Raw genomic sequence first — 24,610 nt, forward strand, 5'->3', positions numbered from 1 at the left:
CATAATGTGGGCATATGACATTTTATTCTTCACACATGGCATACGCATCCAACTGTTAAATAAGTTGGAGAGAGCACACCTGCCCAAAGAATGACAATTGTTGCGCGGTATGCTTGCCAGGAAAGCAGCTGCGCAATACGCTTACCAGAAATGAGGCTGCCCGGTATGCTCTCCAGGAAACCTGGTATACCTGATCAGATGAGATCAGTTACATCCTCCTCATGCCTAACAGTGTTCTTGAAAACTCAGTCAACTCCCCTAACAAAGAGGATAGCAAACACCTGCGAAAAGGAAAGGATATTTTGCAGTAGTTACGGGGTAGGCGCAACTGTTGGGCGTCGAGAGTAGTATAAATGCAGGTCTTCCACCACCGTGGGGGGGTTCAGACTTTTAGCCTATCAACCAGCACCAGGAATATACCGATCAGTTCCTTAGGAACACTTAGCAGAGATTGTTGCCATCTTGTATTGTTTTCACACTTGGAATTGTACCTATTTTCACTGGTCATCTTGTGTAAACCTTTAAGATCAATACAAATTGAAGAGTAAGTAGGTCATTACCGTCTTTTGGGGCTGAACCTCTATAATTTCTGGTGTCTTTTATCATTCATTGCTCACAATTATTAGGTTCTTGGCTTATTTATGATTCATTGATTGTCTAAATGAAAGCTCTTTAATTAATTATTTTAACTCCTCATTAGTTGGCAAAAAAAATCAGTCAACAGGGCCTGCTCGCTATTTGGACTTTAATAGTAGACAAATTTTGTCTACTACAATAAGTAAAACAAAACTCGATGATAAAAATCAAAGATTTCAAGAACTAGATGCTTTCTTTAGTCCTTGGACCTTAGTAACATACAAACCATTTGTTCTTGTTATTTTTCCTTGAACCCTTCTTGTTGACCATATACATGGTCTTGTCACAATAGTCATTCAAAAATGCTATCTTGATAGTCATTTGCCAAATCTCATAGTCCAACACTAGCAGCAATACAAAAGAATGTGCATAGACTCGAGCAAGAACACAATTCTGTCTCAAAAAATTACATACTCATATAGCAGATCCACATAAAGTGACACAAGGAAAACCACATATTGGTAGAAGGACATGTATTTTTTGAACTATATTAGTCTTTAATCAAATCATATAAAATACAAAGAGTTATTTGTTAGAATTACTTGCAACAATTTAGGGAAAAAAATAACATTAATAACTCTTAATAATGAATCAATGAATGATAAAAATTAGTTAACATATAGTATTGCAAAGTAAAGGAAAAATGCATTTCTTGAAAAAGGAACTCAATGATTACAGTGTATGGTCTCTGTCGGTTTTGACTGAACCAAAAGACAGCTATATATAGCTGGAAAAGGCTATGAGGCCTATAACAAAAAAAGTTGTTACCAGCTGTAACAAGACCAACAGATATCCAACAGACATAAGGGATACGCCCCCTCAAGATGGAGTGTATAAATTATTTACACTCATCTTGGATACAAAGTCCTTGAATTGAGAAGGAAATAAAGCTTTAGTCAGAATATCTGCCATGTTGTTTTTAGTTGAGACATGGTTGAGCTTAATGATACCGGCGTGAATTTTTTCTCTAACAATGTGACAGTCAATTTCAACATGTTTGGTCCGCTCGCGAAACACAGAATTCTCTGAAATGTGGATAGCAGTTGTGTTATCACAAAACAAGGTGGCAGGAGCTGAATGAGGAATGCCGAAGTCTCTGAGTAAGGAGAGAATCCAAATGATTTCACATGTAGCATTGGCCATAGCACGGTATTTAGCTTCAGCGGAAGAACGAGAGACGGTGGTCTGCATTTTTTATTTCCATTATATCAAGGACTGACCGAGAAAAATGCAGAAACTGGATATAGATCTCCTTGTGTCGATGCAACTACCCCAATCAGCATCAGCAAACACATTTAGGTGGAGAATAGCAGAGTTGAAGTTAGTTTTAGCATATGCAGTGATATTAGCATCTTTGTTGGAGGGATAAAATAGGCCTTGTCCAGGAGTGCCCTTTAGATATTGTAATATCCTAATGGCAGCTTGCATGTGAGGTGTGCGAGGAGTAGATAAGAATTGACTTAAGCAATTGACAGCAAATGTGATGTCCGGTCTTGTGATACTTAAATAAATCAGTTTCCCAATCATGCTTCTATAGATGGTGGGATCAGGTAGAAGTTCTCCTTCATCCTTTGATAGCTTTAGATTAGGTTCCATGGGTGTGGAAGCAGGTTTTGCACCGAGATAACCTGCATCATGGAGAATTTGTCATATAAAGGGTCTTTGTGATATTGAAATACCATTAGAAGAACGACCTATTTCAAGGCCAAGGAAAAAACGCAAATGACCTAAATCTTTGAGTTTAAAAAAGCTATTTAGTTGTAATTTGAATTTAGAGACAGCTTCATCATTGTTACTAGTAATAACAATATCATCAACATATATAAGTAATGCAAGGAAAACACCTGATTGTTTGCGAATGAACAAGGAGTGGTCGGATTGTGATTGCTGAAAACCATGGGTAGTAAGTGTAGAGCTGAGTTTCTCATACCATTGGCGAGAAGATTGTTTTAGACCATATAATCTCTTATTAAGTTTGCAGACTTGATTTGGTGGCAGTGCCCCCTGAACAGTACATCCTTTAGGAATGGTCATGTAAACTTGTTCATGCAAATCGCTGTGAAGAAAGACATTGTCTATGTCCATTTGGTGTAGGGACCAAATCTGAGTGGCAGCAAGAGCTAGAAGTAGCTTCAAGGTGGTAAACTTGGCAACGGGAGCAAAGGTTTCAGAGTAATCTATACCTTGTTGTTGAGTGTATCCTTTGGCCACAAGGCGAGCTTTATAGCGATCAACTTGACCTTTGGAATTGTATTTGACTTTATAGATCCATTTGCATCCTATAGTATGTTTGTCTTTAGGAAGAGAGACAATAGTCCATGTGTTGTTAGCTTCTAATGCTTGGAGTTCATCTTGCATTGCTTGCTGCCATTCTGGTTTGGTGTAAGCAGTGGCATACCATTGAGGCTCTAAAATAGTGTTGGCAGCAAGGATTGTAGCCCTAAAAGATGGTGAAAACTTGTCATATGTTAAAAAATTGACAAGAGGATGAGAAGTAGATGATACCGTGGTATTGTATTGGCATATGTAGTCGTGTAAATGGGCTGGTTTAGAAAGGAGCCACCCAGCTTTAGATGTTTGTATAGGAGCCGTAGGATTGGGCTTCTCAAATTGAGAAGAATGAGTTTGGTGGGCTGGATTGGTTGTAGGAAAAGAAGTACCTGCAGTAGAAGAAGAACTAGGCAGTAGAGATCGAGAGAAAACAACATCAATGTCCGGTTGTAAGTTGTTGGACTGTAGAGGATAATTATTTTCATAATAAACAACATCACGAGAATGAAAAATCTGGTTAGAGTTAAGATCAAGTAAGGTGTAAGCTTTCATTCCAAGAGGATAACCAAGTAATATACAAGGGCGTGCTCTAGGAGAAAACTTATGTCTCTTTCTATCCAAAGTTGAAGCATATGCAAGACGACCAATATTTCTCAAGTGATCATACTGAGGAACCTTGTTATGAATTAAAGGAGTTTTTTTATTTGAATAATTGAGATGGGGTTCTATTAATCAAATACACATAAGTTTGAATGAGGTAACTCCAATATGATAGAGAAATACCTGATTGGAAGCATAAAGCCCGAGCTACATTCAAAATGTGTTGGTGCTTCCTTTCCACCACTGAATTTTGTTGTGGTCTTTCGACACAAGAATTATATTGTATAATGCCTTTAGAGGCAAAAAAAGATGTTAAATTCAGCTCCTTAGCATTATCGGTTCGAACCGAATTGACACTTTTTGAGAAGTGATTATTTATAAGAGCTATAAATTTTGGAATAGCATCTTGAGCTTCTGCTTTAGATTTCAACATATAAACCCAAGTGTAACGGGTTGCATCATCAACAATAGTTAAAAAATATTTATATCCTTCAATACTTAAAACATGAAAGGAACCCCATATGTCAAGATGTATTAAGTCAAAAGGATTTGGGGCAAAGTTGTTGAAGGAAATAAAAGGCAGTTTTTTTTGTTTTGCAAGATGACAAATAGAACAAGGGTTTGAAGAAGAAGAAGAATCTGAAATATGTAAAGTTTTATTGATACTTTTTGTGATTAACAAGGATGGATGACCAAGGCGTGAGTGCCATTGATTTACATTTGTATGGCTATTACAATGTATAGAGGATGATGAAGCCGTAGAGCTTGGAAGAACATAAAGATTGTGGAGATTTTTAGCAATCTCAATCGTTATATGCTGCGTAGGATCTTGTATTAAGCATTTTTCAGAATACAAAAAGAAGGTGTTAGAAGTTGTGTTAAGAAAGAAATTTATTGATAAGAGGTTGAAGTGAAAAAAAGGAACATATAGCACATAATGTAAGGATATTAGTGGACTAATATAGACTGTGCCAGATTTTTCAACAACAATGTTTTGATTGTTCGGTAGAGTAATACTAGTAGCAAAAGGTTTTTCATCAAAGGAATTAAAACAGTTAATATTGAAAGCAATGTGATGTGTAGCACCACTGTCTATGATCCAGAAGTCAGAGGAGAATAAGTGTTTGTTACCAAAAAAATGATTCAGGGTAGAAGAGTTTTCAGTTGTGGGGTTGGAGGTGGACGGTGTAGTCGCCTGAGTCATTTGCTGGTTCAAAATTGATATCAACTGTTGGCAGTGTTGAAGGGTTAATGGTCCCGAGGCAGGCATGGTAGTTGAAGCTTGAAAGGCCTTTGATGTTGTACCAACAGAGGTTTCAAGGTGAGTTCTGCGATCAGAGATGTGTGTTGCTTCAGTGGTGGGTCTACGAGAGCCATAACCAGGATAAAAAAATATTTATCCTTGAGATGGCCTGGTTTATTGCAATGAGTGCAAGTAGGTTAGATTTTTTTGTTCCGAGGGTTGGGATTAGAGGAACTAGGGTATTGAGGATTGGGATGAATGGGGTTAGTGCTTGTAGGTTTGAGATTGATGGATGGATATGGGGTGTGTACAACAGCAACTGTAGGGCTGAGTGGGCCTAATTTTCTTTGTCTCTCCTCTTGTATGATCATGGAGAAGACTTTGGAGAGATTGGGGAAAGGGTCTATCAACAAAATCTGAGCACGAACACCATGAAAAGAATCGTTTAGACCTATAAGAAATTAAAGCACTTGATCTTAATTATGATGATCAAGATTGTTAGCAGAGGCCGCACAAGAACAGAGTATTCGAGGTCTTAGTTCGTTAATCTCATCCCATATGGATTTAAGCTTGGCAAAGTAAGTACTTACAAAATTAGCTCCTTGATGAAGTCTGATGAGAGTTTCTCTGAGCTCAAAAATCTGTGGCCCATTTCCTTGGTCAAATCTGTTGTGTAGTTCAGTCCACATAGCATTTGATTGCAAGTGTGCCATTGATTGTGATTCAGATCTATTGCAGGTGGAGGGGGAAGATCACCCGTAAGAAAGGATGCTTTGTTCTTGGCTCCAATGGAAAGACGGAAATCACGCCTCCAAGAGGGGAAGTTCTTCTCAGTGAGAGGAGGGGCGACAAGGATGAGGGCAGGGTGATCTCCATTGCCGATGAAGTAGAACCTCTGGACATCGTTATTTTGTGGTCATTCTTGTGAAGAGAGTGTAGAGAACCAATTAGAACTAGAAACTCTAGGGCCATCGTCGGAGCTGTGCGTAGGGGGAGCTTCTGGGTTGTGTGTTGTACCGAGATTGACATTGTTTCCGTTGTGGAGGGGTGGGGCGTCGGTGGTTGTGGCCTCAGTGACCGGAGTTGTTGGTGTGGAACAGGTGCGAGCCATTTCAAGAATGTGAAGAGAAGAAAACTTGTATAACGTCTCATACCATATTACAAAGTAAAGGAAAAATGTATTTCTTGAAAAAGGAATTCAGTGATTACAGTGTATGGTCTCTGTCGATTTTGACTGAACCAAAAGACAACTATATATAGTTGGAAAAGGCTATGAGGCCTATAACAAAAAGTTGTTACTAGCTATAACAAAACCAACAGATATCCAACGGATATAAGGGAAAAAACAACTTATTATCTAACAAAAATAATAATAAAATAAAGGTTTTAATATATAGTCAAAAGTTGATAATGAATTAAATGATGTTCAAAGATATTTGACATAGTCAAAAGTATAAAATCTTCTAAGAGCACTCACAATGACTCCTGTAAAATCACCAAATCTTCAAATTTTTAAAGAAATGGTAAAAAAATGTGCTCCAATGGTTGCTGTATTATGTATAAATTATTTACCTTTGCTACAGGACCAAGTTATATTTATAATATACTATTCATACTTTAAGTTATTTTTTTATTAATTTCTCATCCTTTCTTTCTCTATCTTCAAGCTACATTTCTAGTTTTTTTTATTTATTTAAATGTCTTTCTTTCTTTAATTATTTTATATTAAGTGAAACTAGCAACAAGTCAAAAGTTATTTATGCTTAATTTATTTACATTGTAATTATTAATTTTTCTTTTCACAATATCTTTAATTATGGACTCATAGTTAGATAAATATTTGAAATGAATAAAAAGTTTAATATTTAAATATTGTTAGAAAAATATATTTTATTTATAAATTTAGATTAGTTAAAAATATAGTATAGTTATATTTGACATTATATATATAAATATTATAAATATTAAAAGATATATAAATATTGTTGTAAGATATAAAAGTATTATTGAAAGTGAGAAAAAATATTTAAAATAAATAAAAATATAATATTTAAATGATAATGAGAAAAAAAATAAAAAAACTGATATATGATATAATGTAAAAGTTAAAGGTAAAATAGAAAAAGTAATATTTTGGTGATTTTTTTAAAAGATAGAGTAAAACACCGATTGAGAGTGTTCTAATACTTGTGCGGTAGATAAATGATAGTGATCTTTAAGTTCGAAAAGATCCCAAACACACTGGAAAGTGTGATCTAAAATGACATTGAGCCTGAACATTGTACATATCGGATTTTAAAAGACATTTTTGGGAAGCAATACATACTGAAAAAAAAAGCATATTGCCCCATCATTGAGAGAATAATAATTTCATATATGAATAAACCTTGTTTTTGTTCTCCACTTTCTTCCTTTCACGCTTCTGGAAAACTCTCTTGGCTTCATACGAGGAAAGTTCACTAGATCATAGTAATGTGATGTTATATCTACTAACATGTGTATTCCACTTTTTAGTAAATCTCACTATTTAGTAAAGTAAAATTGGAAAAATAGATTTGCCGATGTAATATTTCTTATTTATTTAATATTTAAAAAAGTTTTTGTTGGAATCCAACTATATATTAATTAGCACCTTTGATTATGTATGACATTTATATTAATACACCACAATTTTAAAATATATGCAAAAATAAAATTATAGATTTAATAATTAAACCATATATTTTAATCAACAAACTAATAAACAAAATATATTACTCTTTTTTTTTTACAAAATATATATTATACTCTTTACTAATATTGTATGCGTATTATCAGAATTTATATATAAGTAACATTAACCAAAAAAAATTATTTTCTGTGTAAAATAAATAACTAATTTTAAATATTTAAAAATTTTACTTTGGTATTTTTCTTTAAATATTCTATTGTTAAATATACATATTTAAATATTACTTTTTTTTTTCTACCGTTATTTAATTACAATTTACCTATCTTTAGATTACAGATATTTAAAAATATTGTTAGGGTTTTCTATTTCCTTCTGTACACGTACGGTGACAGAGACCTCCAGCCTCCAACTTCTCTCGTGCGCCAACTCCTTCACTCCCCCACCATCGCCATCTTTCATTCGTGTTCTTCTTGACTCCGCCAGCCTCTCTCACTCAGTCCGTTTCTGCACCATCTCCCTCAATCCGCCACCGTCTCATACTCGCTGTCTCCCTCACTCGGTCCGTAGCACCTTCTTCCTCTAATCGATCCATATTGCTTCCTCCGTCAAGGTCTTCACCAAAACCGGGTGGCCCAGAGCCAGAGCAACCGCCGCCGGTATTACTTTAGGGTTTGAAGTTTAAATCTGTTAATATATATGTTTGTATATATATATATATCTCTGTGTGTTTGTGTAAAATATTGATTTGTGTTCGTGGAAGCTCTCCTTCCCAACACCCCCCACCCCCCCCCCCCCCCCCCCCCCCCCCTTTTTTTTTTTTAAGTTTTGAAGACGATTTTGATTCATTATTTTCTTAAACACTTTCTATGGAATTAATTTTAAAGGACTTGATATGCCATTTTTTATTGTCATCTTTATGTGGTAATATTACATTACTTATTAGTTTATAACACTGCCACAAAATGACATCTGGGTTTGGTTTGGGAATCAAATTAAGGAGTTGCTGAACGTGTATATACTGTATATAAATTAGAAACAAAGCATACAATTCTAATGGTTTAAGCATAGTAAAAACAAACCTTTGTGGTGTTCCTTAAATTCTTCACAGAGGAGAGGTATTGGGGCAACAATCCTGAGAGAAATATTAGAGAATAGGATTATCTTTTTTGAATTTATGAGTTCAACTGAAATTAATCTCAGATTCTAACCAATTTTGCTTCAGAGTTGGAGTTATTTTCACATTTAGATGAATCTGTTGAAAGATGAGGAGATTGCATGAGAATAATGGAACGATTTCTAAGTATTTGAATGTACCGAGTTCTTAATGCAAAGGGTTGTCTTCTTAGATTAGAGTTGTTACAATGTCTGGTCTTATTTAGATTAATCTTTTCTGAAAAGATCTTCAATATGCTAATGTTCTTCGAGAAGATGCAACTGTTTCCATTTTTTTATTAAAATTTATTATGTGAAAAGTTACCACTGTTAGCATTAAAACCTATTAGTGAATAGGTTCAGTTTAAGTTAAGCTTTTTTTTAAGAACATCGGTTAAACGCAAGAATTCAGCCCCTCCCTGCTTCCAAACCTGTGAGGGCAGGGACCCTCACAGGGCGGGTCAGTTTTTTTTTTTAAGTGACGAGACTATATATTTTGCTCTTCATTAGCTCTTGAAAAGTTTATGTTTGCTGAAATCTATGCTTATGTTATGTTGCAATTGCATCATTCTTAAATGGTTTCCTGGTTTTTGCCAACTGTTTTTCTTCTATATTAAATATGATAATTAAATTAAAACTAACATTGTGGGTATGGTGTTCAATTATAAATTCCAAGAAAAATAGATTATAATACTCTGGGTTTGCATGATCTGTAAACTATTATCTGTTTTAAGTATCAAGGTCCCGACCCTTTTAATTGAGAGTACAATAAAAAGCTCATCTTGGAGTATGATTATCTTCCTCCTTGAGTTGTTATTGATCGATATTATGGGACAATCTTGAGTTGATATAGCATGTTTGGACATAACCTGAAGCACATTGATATCAATTGTGGGTTGCTTTTAGTTAATATGAATTTGTTCGTTTTTTAACAAGTTATTAGAAGATGTTAAGGGATGTTACCGAAAAGGGTCTCTGTGTTGGTGGCAAATTGCAAAGACTTCTCACTTTTCTCCCTAAATCAATGCCATCTTGGTTGAAAAATGGACAATGGTTGTGTTTTGAATAGTTTTAATGGGCAGGATAAATTTTTCCTGGTAAGAGTGTCATGGGAACATGAACAGCACTTCAGATTTTGTTTTGTTCCATTACCAAATTATATTATTGCTGGGTCAGAGGTCTTCAATGGCTTGTATTTTTTAATAAGTTCATTAGTTTACGTAGAAGTTATTCTGTTACATGTGTCGCAAGCAGATTTCAGCTTGATGGGTAAGACAAAGCAAAGGCAGCTTGTGGCAGTCCCTACAAAGCAAAACAACACTGCAAGTAAGCTCATTGACACTTCAAATCCCAATCCTGATCTGGATCTGCATTCAGAAACTAGTTGGGTGATTGTTAAGAAACAGAGGATCACCGTCCTGGTACCTTCACTTCCTATTGCTGATAGATCTCCACAGTTAAACCTTGAAGCGAGTCAATCACAGGCTGTGCATACGAAAAGGGTAGATGATGGTCTAGAGGAACCAACTGAGGCACATCCCATTTCCAGGTTGCCATCAGCTAATGAGTGGCGGAAGAGGTCCATGCCATTGCCAACTGCTTCTGAAAAGGGTCTCCAAGTTAAGAAAGCTTCTGGTGCTCAAAACTTCACAACATCAACCAAACCATTTAGGCAAGACCTAACAATAGAATCAGTAAAGCCACACCAAGTTCGTACAGCCATGTCTCACAGATTACTTGGAATTTCTAACACCTCAAAAGGTATCATGGTGCCAAGACTAATACTCCATGGCCATAGTGGTCACCATGTTGGTGGCGTGGCCCTGAATCAAAGATTGAGGGCAATGAATCTTGAGAGGAAGCTTCAGAAAGCTGGTGGGTTGAGCAGGTGGCTTGCTTCTCTGGGTCTGGTACAGTTTGTGAGGATCTTTCAGAGGAAGGGTCTTAGCAAGTTTCACTTGGTGAACCTAACCATGAAGAAGCTCAAGGATATGGGTGCAAATGCAGTGGGGCCTAGGAGAAAACTTATGCATGCAATCGATTGCATTTGCCAGCCTTACTATTTTGAGACCTTGTAAAATGCTTTCTCAGGATTTAGAAGCTATGTTCAACTATGAACAATTGTATAAACAAACACGCTTGTTATAGATTTTCATTGTACATACTAGTTCAGTGGAATGTTGTGTTATTTTATATTCCTCAAATTATTATCAAGATCTATCATTTACAGAGGACAAAAAGAATGTATATAGCTCACTACCAAAAGAGAAAAAGAAATGATATCATGTTTTTGTGGATTATCACTGGTTATGCTATGTGTGCCTTCCCATCTTATACCACGGCCTTGTACCGATCTTGTCCTTTGTGCATGCGAGGTAAAAGGATCACGACTTTGTTTTTTTTCCTCGTTTAGAATTCAGGCAGCTATTACAAATCACCTATTGTAAACATGTTTTGATAAGATAGATGTATGAAATTTTGTAGATCACGAATCAAAATTTTAACATGCCACCAAATATGAGTTTGCTTGGATGAAATGAACGAGGAAGCTTTGGTTCATCTCCAACCAGGGCCAACTTTGAACTTTGAGAGGGGCCAAGATAAATTTCATTTTTCAAAATTTGGGGACCTTTGTAAAGAAAAAAATATGTTATTTTTCTAAAATTTAGAACTCTTTTAACTATAGATCCTAGGCACATGTTTGGTCTATACATAGGGTTGGCCCCGTCTTCTACTCGTTACCTTAAAATAGAATAGTATAATATTATGGCTAATTAGGATTTTTGCACCTAGAATTATGACTTATACATTATCGTACCTCCTGATTTTTTCGGGCCATTAAAAATTCCTCCTGAATTATTCACAATGATGTAAAGTGAGACTTTTCTTAAGTTTCACTAAATGCTGATGTGGCTATTCACTCGTTGATGTGTCATTGTCACATCAACGCTACATGTGTAATTCATTTTAAAAAAATGTATTTACTTATTATAAATTAATAAATTAATTTAAAAAATTCACACAAAAAAGCTTTCAAATATATTTTAATTCCAATTCTCCTGGTACATTATTAAAAATTAAAATAAAACATTTTCTTTTTAAACATTAAAAACAAAACTTAAAGAATCCTAAAATATTTTATTATCTCCTCTCTCTCTTCTTCTTATTCTCTCGATCTCCTCTCTTCTTCACCGATCTTCTTCTTCTTCTGATAGAATTGATAGGCCTAATATAAGATTTACTTACTCTAGAAGGGGGCCAAAGAAGCACACGGGTCAGGGGTAGTCTTGGTCATTTGTGGGCTGAGCTGGAGGTAGTTTGTTAAGGGATAATTTTGGTACTGTTTAGGCATATAGTGTCTGGGGAAGCTATTGTTGGGTTTAGGCAAGAATTGAGTAATCTCTCTGTCGCAGAGAGGCTCCTTCTTCCATGTATGAGACTTGGTCTCTATTTCTAATTCAATAAAGCTTCTGTGTTTACTTCCATTTGTGCTACTGTTCCATTGAATTTTTCTTTTTCTTCTTCTCTGTTATTGCTTAGTATTACTGCTGCCACCATAACCTTGTCACAGGCTCATCAATTGGTATCAGAGACACCGTTCTTGGTGAATGCCGTCAACACGGATGGAGAAAAAAATTGAAGGCCTCGAGTCTGAAGTGCACGGAATCAGATCGGATATCAACAGCATCAAATCGGTGCTGGGGGAGATTAAAGCCCAGGCACACTCTGTTTCAGTACTTACGGAACAGATGAAAACAGTGATGAATGGTCAAGTACGATTGGCGGATGAGGTATTGAGTATATGAGAGATGAATGAGAACTCGTACGTCTCAGGTCGACGGTCCACTGGTGGTGATCGACCATCTTCTCCGGGGCCGGCTATTTCTCAGCTACGAGACGGCAGCAACGGGCGACGCTCTGAATTCCGGCCAAGGAAGATTGAGCTGCCAATTTATTCAGGCGAAGACCCCGATGAATGGGCGTATAGGGCAGAACGATATTTTGGTCTCCAGCGGTTAACTCTGGCAGAGCAACGCAAGGCAGCGATTCTGTGTTTAGAGGGAGCGGCCCTTAGCTAGTTTCGGTGGGAGAATATGCGCCAGACCATCGCTTCTTGGGAAGAGTTGAAGGCGATGATCATCAAGAGGTTTCGACCAGCACAAGGAGGGACGGTCTACGACCGATTCTTCAACCTCCAACAGGTGACGACTGTCCAGGAATACCGGAGGCAATTTGAGTCTTTGGCTGCTTTGATGGAGACGATGGGGGACCCAACCCTACAAGCTGCCTTCATCAAAGGGCTGAAAATTGAAATACAAGGCCCACTTCGTGTATTGGAGCCTGATGGGCTTATTAAGACAATGGAATTGGCAGAGGCAATTTAGGTTAATCAGGCCTTGGTAAGGACTCACCGTATTGGCCCAAGTAAAAGCAATCCAGGCCCAATTCGACCCATGAGCTCCGTGAGTCCTTCAGACGCATCTAAGTCCTCGCACGTGACTTCACCATTTTCCCCCAAAACATCCACTACCTCCAATCTCTGGTCTTCGTCTTCTTCGTCACCGACTCCGACTCACTTCAAGAAATACACAAAGGCTGAACTGAAGGCAAAGAAAGATCGGGGGGTGTGTTTCAAGTGTGATGGAAGGTGGTTTAGGGGTCACGAGTGCAAGGCAGCGGAGTTACAAGTGGTTATCATTCAAGCAGAACCGAAGGAGGAACCACCTGAAGACCCCATTGCCGAGGCCACGGGTATGCCTCCGTTGGAGCCTCCTGAAGCTCAAATGGTGGAAGTATCATTGAATGCTGTGGTGGGACTCACTTCTCCTAAGACCATGAAAATTCTGGGGTCCATTCATGGCCACGAAGTGGTGGTTCTCGTGGACAGTGGTGCGACCCACAATTTTATCACCACGGAGTTAGCGCAGAAATTGGGGCTTCCCTTGTCCACCACAGAAGCTTATGGGGTGCAACTGGGGAGTGGTCAAGCGATTCAAGGCGAATGAGTTTGTCGGGCAGTTCCGTTGGTGTTACAAGAATTGGAAATTATTGAAGATTTTCTTCCTTTACAACTGGGCAGTACCGATGTGATATTGGGTGTTCAATGGCTCGAAACATTGGGAGAAACTATCCACCATTGGAAGGAACATACCATGAAGCTGAAAGTTGGAGGCAAAACTATCACTTTACGAGGTGACCCAACACTCCACAAGACTCGCGTATCGCTGAAAAACATGATTCGTTTGCTGCAACACGAGAGACAAGGTGTTTGGGTGGAATTAGGATGTGTATCGGTTTACCAAGTAGTTCTTGAGCAGTCGGCAGCCATCAAACGGGTGTTACAACGGTACTCAACGGTGTTCGAGACACCTACATCTCTGCCTCCTCCGAGAAGTCATGATCACGCCATCACTCTTCGTTCCGATGCCACGCCGGTGAGTGTCCGCCCATATCGGTATCCTCATAGTATCAAGGATGAAGTCGAGAAGTTAGTGCAGGATATGTTAAATGGAGGTATCATTCAGCCAAGTAATAGCCCCTATTCGAGCCCGATTTTGTTGGTTAAGAAAAAAGATGGCGGTTGGCGATTTTGTGTGGACTATCGGGCTTTGAATCGAGCTACCGTACCCGAAAAATTTCCCATTCCAGTGATTGAGGAATTGATTGATGAATTGCACGGGGCACAAGTGTTTTCAAAGTTGGACTTGCGTTCTGGTTATCATCAAATTCGGGTTAAACCCGAAGATGTTGACAAGACGGCCTTTCAGACTCACGAGGGTCACTACGAGTTTGTGGTGATGCCATTCGGGTTGACTAATGCTCCAGCAACTTTTCAATCTCAAATGAACGAAATTTTCAAGCCTCATCTTCGGAAACGAGTGCTGGTGTTTTTTGATGATATTCTCGTATATAGCCCAGATGAGCAAACCTATCTCAAGGATCTGGAAATAGTCTTGCAAACACTGTCACAACATCACTTTTTTGCTAACTTTAAAAAGTGTTGTTTTGGACAGCGGCAGGTGGAGTATATTGGGCACATTATTTCGGGTCAAGGAGTAGCGGTGGACCCATCTAAGATCAAGGCCATGTTGGAATGGCCGCTGCCCAAGACGATTAAGGAGCTGCGGGGTTTTCTCGGCCTCACAGGCTATTATCGGAAGTTCGTCAAAGATTATGGGACTATAGCAAGGCCATTAACAGATTAACTCAAAAAAGACCAATTCAGTTGGTCAGATGAAGCAACCGCAGCCTTTGAATCTTTGAGAACAACCATGACAACTGTACCAGTTTTGGCTCTTCCTGACTTTACTAAGCCCTTTGTGGTGGAGACCGATGCTTCGGGGTATGGATTGGGAGTTGTGTTGATGCAAGAGGGCCGCCCAATAGCGTATTTCAGCCAGATTTTGAAGCCTAAGGCACGGCTGAAGTCCATTTATGAAAAAGAACTTATGGCAATTGTTCTTGCGGTCATTAAATGGCGGCCCTACCTCCTTGGACGGCATTTCATTGTTCGAACAGACCAGCAAAGTCTCAAGTTTCAGCTGGAACAAAGGTTAATCACTCCTGAACATCAGAAATGGTTAGTAAAATTATTGGGCTATGATTTCGAAATTCAGTACCGAGCTGGGCACACTAATAGGGCAGCCGTTGCCTTTTCTAGGATTGGGCCAGTTGAATGCTCCTTGTTGACTTCTACCACTTGGTTGGATTGGGATGCTTGCCGTCGGGAGCTTGCTAGTGACCCGTTTTTGTCGCGAGTAAAGGCTGATTTGGAGCAAGGGAATACTGTCACTGGGTTTGCCATTGTTCATGAGCAGTTGCTGTATAATGGAAGGCTGGTTTTGTCGTCTACTTCTTCCTTGATTCCTCACTTTTTGAGAGAATACCACTGCTCTCCGGTGGGTGGTCATTCGGGGGAACTTCGTACTTACCAACGGTTGAAAAGTGATGTTTATTGGGTTGGTATGAAAGCCAAGGTGTTGGAGTTTGTTCGAGCTTGCGAGATATGTCAGCGTAACAAACACTCTTCGCTGTCTCTAGGGGGTTTATTACAACTGCTGTCGCTGCCCGTTCAAGTGTGGGACGATTTAACCATGGATTTTATCGAAGGCCTACCCAAATCTGAAGGAGTGGACACTATTTTGGTAGTGGTGGATCGGCTTAGCAAGTACAGCCATTTCATTGGCCTCAAACATCCTTTTACTGCCAAAACAGTAGCTGAAATCTTCACCAACACAGTGGTGAAACTACATGGGATGCCACTCACGATAGTCTCGGATCGGGACCGGATTTTTCTCAGCCACTTTTGGTCTGAATTGTTCAAGCTTCAAGGTACCGAGCTCCGCCATAGTACCTCTTATCACCCCAAACCGATGGGCAAACTGAGGTGGTCAACCGTTGCCTTGAGACTTATCTTCGTTGTTTTGCTTCGAATCGTCCCAAAGGATGGGCAAAGTGGCTGGCTTGGGCAGAATATTGGTACAACACCACATACCACTCCTCCTTGGGATGTACCCCTTTCAAGGTGTTGTACGGGCGTGATCCACCTCCCTTGGTTCGGTATTCAGCCGGTTCTACTTCGGTGATGGCTGTGGATCAGCTGCTGGAAGAACGGGATTCCTTCCTAGATGACTTGAAGATGCATCTCTTGCGTGCTCAGCAAAAGATGAAGGTTGTGGCCGATGGTTCTCGCCGGCATGTGGAGTTCGCTGTGGGGGATAAGGTCTTTGTTAAATTGAGGCCTTATCATCAAAAGTCTCTAGCCACTCGAAGGAATGAGAAGCTGGCAGCAAGGTACTATGGTCCTTTTTTTGATTCTGAAATGTATTGGTAATGTGGCTTATCGTTTGGACCTTCCTTCTTCGGCTGCCATACATCCTGTTTTTCACGTGTCACAACTCCGCGCTGCCATTGGTATTGCTCACTCTTCCACTACAATTCCCCCGTCGTTGACCGCCGATTTAGAGCTCATTGTTGAGCCCGCGGAGCTGCTGAACGTTCGCCAGACTTCAGCCTCTCAAGAGCAAGCTGTTGAGGTTTTGATTCGCTAGAAAGATCTGCCATTATTTGAGGCGACTTGGGAAAAGTTTGATGTTATTCGAGGGCAATTCCCAGCTTTCAACCTTGAGGACAAGGTTAAAAATTTTGGGGGGGTGGGGGGGGGGGGGGGGGGGGGTAATGATAGAATTGATAGGCCTAATATAAGATTTACTTACTCTAGAAGGGGGCCAAAGAAGCACACGGGTCAGGGGTAGTCTTGGTCATTTGTGGGCTGAGCTGGAGGTAGTTTGTTAAGGGGTAATTTTGGTACTGTTTAGGCATATAGTGTCTGGGGAAGCTATTGTTGGGTTTAGGCAAGAATTGAGTAATCTCTCTGTCGCAGAGAGGCTCCTTCTTCCATGTATGAGACTTGGTCTCTATTTCTAATTCAATAAAGCTTCTGTGTTTACTTCCATTTGTGCTACTGTTCCACTGAAATTTTCTTTTTCTTCTTCTCTGTTATTGCTTAGTATTACTGTTGCCACCATAACCTTGTCACAGGCTCATCATCTTCTTCTAGGTGATGTCGACGGGATGGAAGCCCCATCGCCTTTTTTTTTTCTTGCTGCAGGTGCGACTGGGCTTGGGGCTTTTACTCCCAGACAGAGGGTCGGATCTGAGCTTTGGGGTCGCAGGAGAGGCAGGTGGAGGCTTCGCGGTTCTAGGCTTTGGGGTCGTAAGAGGTGCAGGTGGAGGCTTCGCGATTCTGGGCCTTGGGGTCGTAAGAGGGGCAGGTGGAGGCTTCGCAATTCTGGGCTTTGGGGTCGCAAGAGAGGCAGGTGGAGGCTTCGGGGTGATGAGGTTAAGGGTTTCAAATTTGAGTTCCAAAAGTATGAGTTTGTTTGGTTTCAAATTTGAGTTTCAAAATCCGGGTTTGTATTTTTTGTGTTCTTGGGATGAAATAATAGGTTTCAAAATCTAATTTTTATGGTTGTGCTTATTGTTCTTCACCAGTCAAATTTGTACATGGTTCTAGCAATTAAAGATTGATTATGGTTGACTCTTTGATTATACTTGATTATGGTCGAATCCTTGTCTTGTGTTCTTCAAAATCTAATTTGATTATGGTTGAAGTGTGAACTCAAGACCACAAAGATTAATTCAATTCACAATTTTAATTATGTAAATGTGTATTAAACTATTAATAAATATTTTAATTATGTGAACTAATTTAATTATTTTGAATTAATTAAAATAACTCTTATACTTTCACTAAGATAATATATTTTTAAACTATTTAAAGTTTTTTTAAAATTTATTTTAATTAATATATATCTTATATAAGAAAATATAGTTTTAAAATTATTTTTCATATTTTTAAATTTAAGATTAATTTTTTATTTGAATTACATATGTGGCGTTGATGTGGCAATGACACATCAACGAGTGAATAGCTACATTAGCATTCTGTTAGCCATATGTGATGAAACTTAACGAAAGTCTCACTTTAAACCACTGTGAATAGTTCATGAATTTTTTTTTTTGAGGGGTAAGAATCTTAATTAACCTAATATTAATAAAGATATTCGCCCAATTTTTGTTAATCATAAATATTCCAATTATTTTACTATTTAACAATAAGTTAATTTGTCCTCTCATTTTTACATGAAGTATGCTTTTACCCCACTATTTTTTAATGACTTCAAATGCCTTCTAAATGACAAAATTAGCCTTCTTTTACTCCTTAATTAGTTCTCTTACTATGAATTTGTTCCAAATTTTTATCTATCATCAACAATTACCTAAATTAATAAAGATTTTTATTTTTACCTTTAACGCATATGTTATTAAAAAAAACAAAAAACAAAATTGGTTACGTGAATATTTGTTGACTTGTTTGAATAAAATTAATTCAAAGTATGGGACAATTTAAACTAAAAGTAATTATAATTTTATTAGCACTCATAAAAGTAAATAAGTTATGAGAATTTTCCAATGTGCCAAAATTGGCACTATCCTTACAAAAATACTATAAACGGTATTTTGATCTTTTTTACTATTCCCAAATAACTTATACACGTTTATATAAGTTTAAATATTACACTAATATTGTTTGTACACTCCCCATTCTCTGCCATCATCATTATTAAGCTTTTTTTTTTTTTATATATATATTTCTATTTTCTAACCTTTTCTCTCCACTTATTTCCTACCCACATTTTCTCCATGACTAAGTTTTTCTTCTTCTTTTCTCTCACACAAAAGACAAATGCAAATATGATAAGTGTATTTTGGTTATTATATTTGTTATCCTTTGGCTTTTAGATATAGTTAATTTCTAGTGTTTTTAGGTGTTCTTAGATTTGTTTTATGAGTCCTAGATTTTTAGGCCATAAAATATTTTATGAGTTTATTGATGAATTTTATGTATTTTTGTGGCTAGGTATTTATGAGCGACGATAGGACTCGAGAAAATGAAGTTTGGGTGAGTTTGAAGTGTTTTAGAAGTCCCTAAACCCGAGATTCGAGGCTAAAGTTGGAGATTTTGAAGAAAAATGCACTCTTGCTGAAATTGCACACTAGTCACGGCAAGCCTTAATCCAGACCGCGCCCTGGGATTCAGAACATGGTGGTCGCGACCAGCATAAACCCTTGCCCGTAGTCGCCATTCGATAACAAGCCCAGGAAGTTCCCGTGGCCGTGGCCACCAAGAATCAATGGCCACGACCGATGATTAGATTTTTCTTTAATTTTTTTATTTTTAAAGGTAATTTTTAAGGGGCTGTAAAAGAGATTAGGGTAAACTTTTAGAATAACTTTGGATTTCGAATTTCAGATTCTAGAGCGGCAGAGGAGAAGAAAATACGCCATCATCTATATTCTTTCTTTCTTCTTAAAACTTCTTTATTTTCATTGAATAATTATGTTTGTAAATATGAATTTGAATATGAAGTAGTTTTCTTTTTAGGTTAAGGGCTATGTCAATGCCCTGACATGGTTATCATTAATTAATAGTAGTTCTATTTCTTTCATTCTGATTCATTAAATTGTTCATATGTTTCTACTATAATTGTTTATGATTATTACTTGTCTTTTGTTTGGACGAACGCTAAATAGGATAGAGTTTTAATTGATTTCTATTTTACAATTACTATTCACCTAATAGTCTAGGGTTCTAAATGTTTATGGTAACTTTATAATTATTAATCATGTCAAAAATATCTTTAATTATGATGAAACATGTGACATAGGTTGTATAAGTTATGCTTGTTAGCTTGTTATCTAGAATAATCTATCTCTATTAATTTCAATGCTTTTACTAGGTTGAGTCTTAGGTGCTTTTCCTTAGGTTATTTAATAGAAAGTGTTAATCAATAGCGCTTACCTTTGATTAATTTTCATATGATAGATTGGGGTAATTACTGTTGTTGTATTATCTACAAATGTTAATTACGATGATGGAATGAATCATTGGACTTTGTTAATTAATGGTATGAATGTTTAGCGATAGTGAATTAGTTCTCAACTATCTTTTATAATTGTTATATTTAATCTTACAAGTTTCATTTTGTGATTTTATTTTAGATAATCAAAATAATTTTTTAACTCTTTTGAATAATAAATAGAATGATAGTCATTGTGGGTTCGACTCGCACTTTATCACTATACTGATGTAGTGGTAGTGAATTAGTTCTTAACTATCTTTTATTCATTCGTTTTTTCTTTAATGATACTAACTTATTGGTTGTTTGTCTTTCAGGTGTTTATGTCTGACGAAGATACTCAAGAAAGACTACATGCTAAAAAGCAGTATCTTGAGACATCTTCATCCCGCTCTTCTCACACCATCACTGATAATTCACTCTTTCAACCTTCACCAAGGAAAGTGAATCATGTACAAGAAACATTACCATCTAACGATTTACTTGAATTTTGAAATCCGGCTCGCTCCCGGTTACATGTCTAAAGACCCTTCGCCCATTTAGAAGTGGATTCGAACCACTGACACAAGGATTTTCAGTCCTTTGCTCTAACCAGCTGAGCTACCTGAACCACTATCCTAAAGTCTGTTTTCTTCATCGAATAGCGCCCTACATTAACACTTGACTAGTAAGGGAAAAGTCGACGATTCTGACTCAGATTCATCAATTAAGTCTCAGATGGCGGTTCAAGATAGGACGTTGAAAAAGTTGGCAGCACCAAATCTTCATCGCCAACCGCTTTGTATTCGGTATCCAACTCTGGATGTTAATTTTGAGATAAAGTCAAGTCTCATCCATTTGTTTCCTTCATTCCATGGGCTGCCTGGTGGGGATCCGAATAAACATCTACACTAATAAAAAACAGGGGTTCAACTTCAGTAACAAACTGACGCTTTTGCCAATTGCGTCAGTTTTGGAACCGACGCTATTGAAGGGGATGTGATTGTCATGGGCAGAAGCATCGGTCTATAACCGACGCTAATATGTTTAAAAATGGAGTTATGCAATTTTTTTTTGCCATTTCCCCTCTGCCGCAAAACAGATGCAGAAACAAAAGCAGAAACACGTATACATATCAAAAGTATATATTTATATGAAACTATATATACAATGGTCGAGATATATGATTCAAAAAATAATATTTATATACTCGAGAGGGAAAACAATGACTAAGTTAATTTCTAATCAAAATCTACTAACTTAACTGTTGTTTAGAGTAAAAAAATAAGTTAGTAACTAATCTAAGCCCATTGATTAGAGATAAAAAATAAGTTAGCTAGCAAACTAATCTAAGTCAAGATCAACATATGACTCAAAAATAATATTCATACTCAATCGATATATGCAGGAGCTAGCGCTAGTTCTCATCAAACACTGAGAAGAGATAGAATTGACTTCGGCCACTCATCTTGTACGACATTGACTTCTTCAAGCGAGTACACCATTGTGATTTTGAACTACAAATGAATTAAAAAAATTAGTTAGAATAAAATTATATATGATGTTACAATAAAAGTTAATTTAAACTATATTGTAACAAATAAATAAAACAATACTTATGTGACGACTGAAGTGGTTCTTTGGGTTGGGCTCTTAAGCGAAGTCCCTTGCAAACTTCATTACGTAGTACCCACACTTGATGCCATCATCCTACTGTCGACACTATTAAACATAACAAAACACATTTCAATTATATATATATATATGTTTAGAGATAATTTGAGAACTTCTAAGTTGTGATTAAAAATTTATTACCAAAGGGTGGTAGAGTTTTGCTCTTCTTGCAGGTTGTCCTCTTTGTAGCTCATATAAATCCAGGGCACTATACCAAATATAATTGACTTTAATTAATTAGTTAATATAAAAAATTGTTAAAGTAACTAAGATAAAAAGTCATGACTTACGCCTTTATGCACCGCTTGATCTCTGGGCGAATACGATGATTTAGTGGATCTAGAAACACTATCAATGGGTGGAAGGCTGAATAAGTATGAGGTTCCAGTGCTTTCTACAAATTCCCAAAGAAATATGTATTAGATGTAAGCTTGTATAGTAAACTTCAGTTATATATAATAATATATATATATGTTTACCGAGTTTTTCGGAAACGAATACAAACAGAATAATAAAAAGATAAGAACTGTAGAAGTGCTGAAATGTAACTAAACAAACAGTGTTTTTACGTGGTTCAGGCGTTAACAAGCCCTAGTCCACGAGTCGATGTTATTATACTTGGAAAGGACTACAGTAAGATGGCTGGTGTACAAGAACTTCACACACTCACAGTGTTTCTCTCAGGTTCTCTTGAAGAAGATGAAGCTAGAGAGATTTTTGTAGAGTTTTTGCTATGTGATCTGTTGGCCGTCCCCCTTCTTGTAAAATGAAGGGGTCTTTATAGCTAGGGTTTTGGATTAGGGTTTTTCTCTACGTACATGAGTCTTAATTACTCCAGCCATAAATAGGGAATACAATTACTGTAGTAGCATGGCTACAAAACTCTATGTGGGTATATTTACATGAAAGTATGGGGAACACACAAAGTCAGCCGTCTTTTCCAAGTTGTCAGCGGAACAGTAGGCGAAAAGGTACCCTTAGGCGTGCTGGGATGTGTGCGGCTTTGACCTGTCGGGCGTGTCAGGCGGGATCCTGTGTCAGGTGGATATCATTCCAAATATGCCTCCTCCATGACTCGACCTCTTGGTGTTGTTCCGTGCGAGGCACGGAACCGTTTCCGCGAAGAACTCTCGAAGAGCTTCTCCTGGAAGGAGCTTCCCCGAAGTATACCCCTTCGGGAGTCCGAGAGGGTTGACGGGTTTCCGTGTCGTGTTTGCTTGGAAGAGTAATCCGGACACTAAACAGGAGAGGCGAAGCCTTTCTGTCCATCCGCGAGCTCTGGTCACCTACCGTGAAAGACATCGATAATTCTGCTTCCCCGAGGACATCAATCTAAACGCTATCCGGAAATCTGGATAACATTTACCCCCAAGGTCACGGAGCTTTGAGAGATCCAGGAGCTTGTACAGTCCTCCGGGTATTTTGGTCTCTTAGATTAGGCGAGGGGCCACCTTCTGTGTTCCCGGAAGGGTTCCTTTTTCCCGTCTGAGTGTTAGTATGAAAAAGAAAGGGAATTTCTTCTGTTTGAACTCAAGTACTCAAGTGCGGCAAGGACCACGTGTCATGCTGGGAATGGTTCTGCGACCAAGACGTGTGCGTGAGGCGACTGGTTGAGTATGCGTGCGTCAGTCATCTGAGTAATGATTTGACGGTTTTTAATGGTACTCCGGGCCCGAGGTGGTGTAATGATGAGAAATAAATACTTTATTCCCATCCGAGGAGTCATAAATAGGATCGTCGCTTCATCTCCAGCCGTTGGATCTGATGCACACGGAATGGGAAGATCGGGACCGTCCATTTGAGGAATTCGAAACGACTTCTTCCCTGCTATAAAAACGAGGGAAAGGACCTTTCTTCCTCTTTACGCTTTCAAATTCTCTATCTTTCAGATTTTCAGATTTCCAAACCTTCGAACTCTCAGGCTTCCCAGCTTCCGTTCCTCCGAACTTGCCACTTCTTTTGGTAAGGATCTGGAAACTTTTCTTTTGATTTGGCAGTGGGTTTATTCGCCGAAGTTCCTGGTTTGAATCGCCGTTCATCTTTGCAGCTTTTACTTCTCACGATCGTGCTGTGCAGTGATCCAGTTACTCCTTCAACCTCCAACTACCCGAATATCAGTAAGTATTTCTACTTTGCTCTTTCCTCCCAGACCTTAGGTTGTTGGTAGTTGTTAGAGTTGAGGTTTCTGCCATTATCGCTTATGTGCATGCGTGAATAGGGCTTTGGTAGGCATGTGATTGATGTGAGTCGATAAGTAGCCTTTTTTGCATGCTTTGACGATTTGCGTTTGGAAAGTCGTTCCTTGTTTTGCTGTTTTAGGGCATAAGCATGAACGCCTTTAGGGTGTCTTTCTCTGGAAAAACACTTCTTTTGGTGGGCTTAGGCTTGGAGTCTGAGTCTGGTTCCTTGCTGCCCTTCGGGTGGCATGGTGCCAATCCCTCGGTAAGCTCGGTGGGAGCCTCTCCAAGCAGTTTTCGGGGAGGGTCTCCCCGACGCCTTTGATACCACTAGGGTATGACAAGGGTGCTGACAGCTTAGAGTGTTTTCTTCTTTCTTTCTTTTGTCCAGTGACGAACATCTCAAAGGAGCAACTCCTTGCTGTGGGGGAGGCTGATTCTGCCCAGGAGAAGGGTTCCCCTGTCGCTGGTGCAAAGGGGAAAGGAAAGGCGAAAGTGGTCGCGGCTAGCACACCGACTTCCAATAGTTCAATCTGGGAGATGGACCAAAAGCCGAACCTTTTCAGGAACTATGGCATGCTGGAGCTGTATTCCTCCGAGACAGGCCTGAAGAACATCCCAGGTCTGATGTGGCACCGTCTGTCGGTGCTGGGTGAGTCGGCTAGCCAGAGTCACGAGGGCTTTGGTGCCTGGAGCTGGGCACACATAGTGTGTGGGGCGCACTTGCCCCTAAGGAGTTACTTTGCCAATTTCTGTGTGAAGGCGGGGATTGCCCCCTTCCAGT

The 24,610-nt window shown here is 38.4% G+C and overlaps 1 protein-coding gene and 1 non-coding gene across 3 annotated transcripts; one reads left to right on the forward strand and one right to left on the reverse strand.

Annotated features, from left to right (window-relative positions):
* The first annotated feature begins 7,773 nt into the window (after window positions 1-7,773).
* On the forward strand, window positions 7,774-10,883 carry LOC133823518 (uncharacterized). 2 transcript variants are annotated; one of them, XM_062256332.1, is made up of 2 exons: window positions 7,776-8,077; window positions 9,828-10,883. In XM_062256332.1, exon 2 carries the CDS (start codon window positions 9,839-9,841, stop codon window positions 10,649-10,651), a length of 813 nt encoding a protein of 270 aa, XP_062112316.1. In that variant the 5' UTR covers window positions 7,776-8,077; window positions 9,828-9,838; the 3' UTR covers window positions 10,652-10,883. The 2 variants fall into 2 exon arrangements, with proteins under 2 accessions (XP_062112315.1, XP_062112316.1); XM_062256331.1 differs by having other exon boundaries at window positions 7,774-10,883.
* Window positions 10,884-20,532: 9,649 nt separating this feature from the next.
* On the reverse strand, window positions 20,533-20,606 carry TRNAF-GAA (transfer RNA phenylalanine (anticodon GAA)). The gene has a single exon. It is a non-coding gene; the product is annotated as a tRNA-Phe (tRNA).
* Window positions 20,607-24,610: the final 4,004 nt, after the last annotated feature.

Source organism: Humulus lupulus, chromosome 3, assembly GCF_963169125.1.
Source record: "Humulus lupulus chromosome 3, drHumLupu1.1, whole genome shotgun sequence".
Lineage (NCBI taxonomy): Eukaryota > Viridiplantae > Streptophyta > Magnoliopsida > Rosales > Cannabaceae > Humulus > Humulus lupulus.